This window comes from Gossypium hirsutum, chromosome D01 (assembly GCF_007990345.1).
Source record: "Gossypium hirsutum isolate 1008001.06 chromosome D01, Gossypium_hirsutum_v2.1, whole genome shotgun sequence".
Classification (NCBI taxonomy): Eukaryota; Viridiplantae; Streptophyta; class Magnoliopsida; order Malvales; family Malvaceae; genus Gossypium; species Gossypium hirsutum.
In genome coordinates, this window is record NC_053437.1 from 16,039,274 (window position 1) to 16,046,107 (window position 6,834).

Here is a 6,834-nt window from a genome sequence, read left to right on the forward strand (position 1 = left end):
CAGGCTGGTATTGGCTAGAATGGGCCAAAACACATTGGACCATGCGAAGCATATTGAAATCTTGACCAAAACGAAACCTAAGTAAAAGACTGAAACAGTATGGTACCGATTACTAAATTCGATTTTTCTACAGGTACTAAATTACACATTAGGTGAAATTTTGGTGGCTAACAAAGGCATTAACCCATTTAGTTTGTTCAGATGACTTTAATTACTGGATTACCCCCATTGCACTATTTAAAAAAAATGAAAAGTAGAAAAAAAAAGGTTCTTAATGAATGCTGAGCCCTCGCTATTTTCATTTTAATTACCAGATTACCCCCATTGCACTGTTTAAAAAAATAAAAAGGAGAAAAAAAAGCTTCTTAATGAATGCTGAGCCCTCGCTATTTTCTTTTCGTCACTTCCGCTCTTCTCTGTTAAATGTTTCGCCGTCGTTGCCTACCATCAATTTGCTAAGGTACACCGGAAACGACTTTCTTTTATTCTCATATATAGTAATTTTATATTACTTTTTATATTTTTTTTCTCGTTTCATTTCAAGTTTTAGAGTTTTTATTCATTGTTTTTTTTTTGAGAATTAGTTTGACAATAAACACAAAGAAAATGACCATTTTTGTCCCATGATTGAGATTGTTTATTAGCTCCTCTTGACCAATTTAAAGTCCCATTTTTCTTTGGCTTTTTATTGTGTCTTTTAATCATTTTTCCCTTTCTTTGTATGGTGGGTTATTTCTCGTTTCTAATTTGTTTATTGTTTTCATTATCGTTGCATGAGTTTATGATTCAAATATTGATTCTGAGCATTGAAACTTTTCCGATTATGTTGATTTATTGATGAATTAGAATTGTTAATGTAGAAAGTTCTGCTAAAATTTATAAAATAATGATGCTGTTTGTACAACTAAAACACATATTTAATGGAAAAAGCAGCATGGAAACCCTTTTGCCCCTGTACATTAAATCAAAGAGCAAACTAGGCCTTTTAGTCAAAATTTTTCATCTAAAGTGGTTGACAGAATAACCAGACAATTACATTTGATGCGTTACATGTACCTTATTTTGATGTATAGGAACAATTTTTTAATAGCAGAAATGAATAAAAATTTTAACACAAGGACCAATTTGCTCTTTGATTTAAAGTACAAGGATTAATTTGCTCATTTTTTTAGTAGAAGAGGCAAAAAGCAATCTATCTTCTACTACAAGGGCTTCCATGGTACTATTACCTTGAAAGCAACATTTTAAAATGAATGAAATATAATTTCTGATAATGGAGGGGTATAAATGTGTTTTTCCCCCTTTTTCGATCAAAAGAAAATAGATTGACGATGGGATTACCAAATGCGAGCGATGACTTGTCAACTGAAGTTGAGGTAGATGCTTTCAGACGCCTCTTTCCCCTTCGTTTCTATGAGAAACATCTTTTAAAGTCTATACGTCCTGATGCTCGTCCGCTTGGAAGAGCAAGAGAAACCACCATTGGCCTTGGTTAGTAAAAGAAAAAGGATATAACTATGAAACTTTTATGTGACATAATATTTCTTCATACTTGGATCTGATTCCTTTAATATCCAGGGGCTGTTGCATCTGCTAATGGTTCAGCACTTGCAAAAATTGGTTCAACTGCAAGTTTGTCGCTTTCTCTTAATACATATACTGCTTTGATTTGGCAAGCAATTAAGCTTGGAGTTTAATAATTAATTCCTTGCATGGAATAGACTATGTTGGGTGCTATAAAAATGGAGGTCATGACCCCTTCATTGGAAACACAGGATGAGGGTTGTATAGGTTTGCTACCGTTAACTGCACGCTTTCCTGTTTCTCTTTCTCTTCTTAAAACGTATCTCTTATCTCTCGTACTTTATCATAATTTCTTTTTCATTTTTAGCGATTTATTTCCACATGCCTCCAATTTGTTCTCCAATTGTTAGGCCTGGCAGACCGGCTGAGGGAGCACCAGTCGTTGCAAAGCAATTGTCAGACACTATTTTAAGGCATGCCAATTTAGTTCCTTGATTGTTTATTGATGCTGAGATGCACTCTATTAAGCCTGTTAATTTACTTGTAGTTGTGACGTGTGATGTTTATCTGTGCTGTAATTCTTTAGAATGTAAAGTCTGCAATTTGTTCTCTCATCTTTGTGTCAATTCAATCATTATCTTCCTCTTCGCCTCTTTATTTACTTATGATTATTGATGTGGTTAACTGGGTATTTTAGCCTTGATATTGACACTTTGAGTACTCCCTTTTGCTTCTTACTGCTTGCTGAAGCACTCTGGCCAGTTATTTTATCTAAATTTGTTGGTGGTTTCGATTCTTTTGAATCTCTTTACACTTATAAATGTTCTATTTCAAAACTGTTCCACTTTGAATCCTTTTCTTTCTGTTAGGTTCTCAAACAACTTGTCATGTGTAATTACAGCTCTGGCATGATCAATTTGAAGGAACTGTCCTTGGTTAGTGGAAAAGCTGCTTGGATGGCATATTTGGTACGTGATTGTGGTTTTAGAATATCATAATTATCCGTCTTAGGACTTTCAAGTTGTGTAAGAGTTCGAACATAAGCCATCTAGCGTTCATGCAAGTTGATATGGAAATTCAAGTAATACCATAGTGCCTTTGTTCTCCTTGAATATGGAAGTAACATAGTATTCTGTTTTTTCAGGACATATACTGTTTGGATGCTGATGGTGCTACTTTTGACACTGCATTACTCTCAGCTGTTGCTGCCTTTTCTCATTGTAAGTGTTTCTCTCATTTTCATCAAATATTATAACATCAATTCACCATGCCACTAAATATGATGATACTTGCCAAAAACAACCAACCTCTTCCATGAGAAAGAAGATTGACAATGAGAGGGAAAAGAAAATTTGCGATGGTAAAATTGCTTTGTTCTTTTAAAGAGAAAAATGTATGACCGCCTGAGGAATTCCTCTGGTGTAAATTAAATTAAAAGTAGCATAAATTATCCCAAAAACTCGAGCTAATTTAAAACATCTATTGTCTTGGATCGAGAGAACAGAAGCTCGATGTCTTTTAAACCAAACCAACTTGGACGGGCATCTCGAATATAAACACCTCTAGACTCAACCCATAAGCACTTAATTACAACGAGAGTAAATTGCATCAGAGATCCCCAAACTATGATTCTCATTTTCCATGGGTTTCAAATTTTAAAAATTTTTGATTATATCTCCTAATTTTCAAGGTTATGTCAATTAAGTCCTTTCATTACTAAACTTGTTAAATTCGCTATTGAACAAAATGACACTTTACTTTTTAAATTATAAATTATGTCAAATAGGATCTAATATGTTGCTTAACAACGAACTTAATGGTTTTAGTATCATAGGGACTTAATTAACATAATCTTAAAAGTTTAAGGATATAATTAGAATATTTTAAAGTTTAACAATTAATTTAAAATAAGTTATAGTTTAGGAGCCTCTAGTGCAATTTACTCTTTTAACTAGCTACATCTATGAATGACTAAGATTTCTTATTAGTAGCGTGTCAAAATTTCACTAGTTGTGTTCTAAAATCATTTAAAACAAATAAAAGAATTGTTTAAAAGATCAAATATTTCGACTTTTGATTTAATATTTAATGGCGATTTTCACTATTTTTATTTAAAAAAAAACAATTTAATTTTACATGTTTTTCATACACGATCTTCCTCTTCTTCATTAGTATCGTCCTTAAAACTGATCCAATCCAAATCCAAATCCAAATCCAAATCCAAATCCAAATCCAAAAAACCCAAAGTAAATATATGGAGCTACGAACATTCCATCATCATCTTCTTCAAGTGTTTATGTTATTATCTTTGATAAGCAATTGTTACGCGAGATTCGTGGTGGAAAAGAACAGCTTGACGGTAACATCGCCGGAGAAGATTAAAGGAACCCATGATAGTGCGATTGGGAACTTTGGGATACCTCAATATGGTGGAAGCATGGCTGGTGTTGTGGTTTACCCTGAAGAAAACCAAAAAGCTTGTAAAAGCTTTGATGACTTTTGGATTTCGTTTAAATCCAAGCCTGGTTCTCTTCCTACCTTTGTTTTGGTCGATCGTGGAGGTACTCTATTTTTTTTCCTCAAAATTTTCGCCTTATAAGAAAAATTAATCTGTGGTTTTGTTTATTTGAGCTATAATTTGTTTGTTGTAGGGTTGAACGATGAGGAATTTTTGTGTTGTTTTAGCTAATTTGAGTAATTCCAAATTGGGGAATTTTTAATATTAGGTTTAAAGTTCAATTTGTTGGATTTGGTTTATTTATGGGGCAATAATTTATTTGTTAGTTTGGGATTTGAGGGTTAATTGATTTGGTTTTTCCATCTACTTGGATTTATGTTATTATTTTTAACTAATTCATTTAAATAAATTTAGCTTTATCAGTTTCCATTGATTTCATTATCATTATTTATATATTTATTCATTCATTTATGTATTAATATACTTGTTTTCAGCTTTGCTTTAAGTTGTTTGGACGGATGTCTTTTTCTCTTTTTATCTTACTAGTTGTTTTCTGAAATTAGGTCCACTCTTTTAGCTTCATTTCCCTCCTTTCATAGGGATATAGCCTTAGAGGTGTCTACAAAAGTAGAGCTAAGTTTCTCTGATTCTTGGTTTTGCTTTAAGTACCAGTTTTAGACTCAATATCCGAACATGTGTACGGTGATATGATTTTTCAAAGATCCTTCTAAGTAACATGGGCGAGAGCTAGGCTTTTAGAAATCCAGTGTAGTGTTTCAACTTACTGTCCAGTTGTTATTTGAAACACCAGTGATGGCGGTTACTTTTTTCACAGATGTGGAGACGAATGAATGCTTGGAAAATAATGGTGGTTGTTGGCAAGATAAAACAGTAAATCTCACAGCCTGCAGGGTATGAATCAAAACATATTTGATAGGGGTTCTCTACTCCATGAGCTTATTTGAATATATTGATTTGCTTCTTAGGATACATTTCGAGGAAGAGTTTGTGAATGCCTCTTGGTTGATGGTGTGCAATTCAAAGGAGATGGATACAGTCACTGTGAAGGTGAGAATCAAGATTTTATTTGCACGGATTAAGTGTTCATTTGTGATTCATGTCTTATGAGAAAGAAGATTGACAATCAGAATATTTGGGATGGTTAGGAAGAATTTAGATTGTTAGGAAGAATTCTAAAAAAAGGACAAGACATTAAAGCATTTTCCATGTAGTTTGGCATGACAAATCCATTTCATGTTACTTTTGATTACTTATAGAAATGTTCTCTTAATTTTGCATTCAATCAAATTTTGGAATTATAGTTTGGCATCTTAATTTTACATTCAATAGGGCAGTTTGACATGACAATCGAAGTCTATATAAAACCTATATAAAGCAATGCAAAGCAATCGTCAACAAATCAGATCAAACATATACATAATGTGGGAGAAATCATGGTTGTTGATGTTCTGTTTGCTGTTGTTGATTCTTGTTAGGCCCTAACGTCAAGTTGTTACAGCACTCGCCCCGGTTGGATTTGGGTATGCGTTTTGTGGAACTAGTTGCGTAGCCAACGGAACTTCCCTTAGGGATGGTATTCAACGTTGCCTAGTTTCAGAAGCACTAATGGAGACTCTGGAGGAAACCCACCTCACGAGCAGTTCCGTATTCTGCACGGTTGGGTTTGCTACCATGACACGTTCGAGGCTAAGCAGCCAAGGGAGGATGCCTGCTAATTTTTCTTTTTTTTTTCTTTTATATTAATATTTGATGGTAAGTACGTAAGTATATTAACTTCACGATTTGTTTTGTTTTTGTTAGTTGCTAGGGAAGTTGCAGGCTGCGTCAATACTTGTGTAGGGAGATGCGCCATGAAGAACTGATGATAATCGCCTATGCACGAAATTATAATAAAAGGCCTTTAATTACATTTAGCCTGAATGAAAAAAAAACATAATTTGGTTGCTGTTGTATTTTCAGTTTTATATTTACAAGTGAACATAGATTTAGAGTGTATGATTTGAGTTTGGTTGGTTCTTAAACAGATGGATGATAATAAAAATGAGTTTCAAAATAATGGTGATCTAAGCATTTCGTAGTAATGGCTTATAGTTACCTCCGGATTAGATAATTCAGTTACATTACTACAATGCTATTACGCTGTTAATGATCCTCTGGATATCCGTTTGAAGTACCCGTTTTAGACTCAATATCCAAACACGCACATGGGGACTCATGACTTTTCAAAGATCCTCCAGATACATGAAAAACAAAAACGAACATATTCGTGTTAAACATGTGCCTACATTTGAAACTCATACCCGAGTTCGAGTGAACATAGATTTAGAGTGTGTGATTTGAGTTTGGTTGGTTCTCAAACAGATGTATGGTGATAAAAATGAGGTTCAAAATGCTGGTTGATCTAAGCATTAGGTAGTAATGGCTTATAGTTACGTCCGGATTAGATAATTCGGTTACATTACTATAATGTGATTACACCTTGTTAAAGAGATGAGAAAAATCTATAGTGTTGCCTATATACGGACTCCAGTTGCTGCTAAGGTTGTAAAATTTGCTTATTGTCCTTGATTGAGTTATGGTCTTAGATGTAATTTTTCTTTCGTTTTTGATATGTATATATATATTTGCGGAGACTGCATTTAGCGCATTTTTTCTTATTATTTTTCTAGATTGCTTCTTTGCTTTAAAGGTTTGGAATGTACGGCAAGCAGGTGCTTCTGCAATGCTTGTTGCGGATGATATTGAAGAAGCATTAATAACCATGGACAATCCTGAAAAGGACAGTTCATCTGCCAAATACATTGAAAATATAACAATTCCATCTGCCCTTA

At 33.7% G+C, this 6,834-nt stretch overlaps 1 protein-coding gene across 10 annotated transcripts; it reads left to right on the forward strand.

The window, feature by feature from the left end:
• Positions 1 to 307: 307 nt before the first annotated feature.
• LOC107921771 (vacuolar-sorting receptor 3) lies at positions 308 to 6,059 on the forward strand. 10 transcript variants are annotated; one of them, XM_041087176.1, is made up of 11 exons: positions 308 to 460; positions 1,318 to 1,491; positions 1,579 to 1,632; positions 1,722 to 1,843; positions 1,935 to 1,997; positions 2,426 to 2,492; positions 2,669 to 2,744; positions 3,841 to 4,085; positions 4,818 to 4,894; positions 4,969 to 5,050; positions 5,479 to 6,059. In XM_041087176.1, the coding sequence occupies exons 2-8, from the start codon at positions 1,447 to 1,449 to the stop codon at positions 3,879 to 3,881; spliced, it is 468 nt and encodes a 155-aa protein (XP_040943110.1). In that variant the 5' UTR covers positions 308 to 460; positions 1,318 to 1,446; the 3' UTR covers positions 3,882 to 4,085; positions 4,818 to 4,894; positions 4,969 to 5,050; positions 5,479 to 6,059. The 10 variants fall into 10 exon arrangements, with proteins under 10 accessions (XP_040943110.1, XP_016707102.1, XP_040943104.1 ...); XM_016851613.2 differs by having other exon boundaries at positions 1,722 to 1,791; positions 1,892 to 1,997; XM_041087170.1 differs by having other exon boundaries at positions 1,579 to 1,628.
• The last annotated feature ends 775 nt before the right edge of the window (positions 6,060 to 6,834 follow it).

Coding starts and splice junctions, on each gene's coding strand:
- LOC107921771 (XM_016851606.2), top strand. CDS start 3,779: ATGGAGCTACGAACATTCCATCATCATCTTCTTCAAGTGTTTATGTTA. Junction 4,086..4,817: donor TGTTTTGGTCGATCGTGGAG/GTACTCTATTTT, acceptor CTTTTTTCACAG/ATGTGGAGACGAATGAATGC. Junction 4,895..4,968: donor TAAATCTCACAGCCTGCAGG/GTATGAATCAAA, acceptor TTTGCTTCTTAG/GATACATTTCGAGGAAGAGT.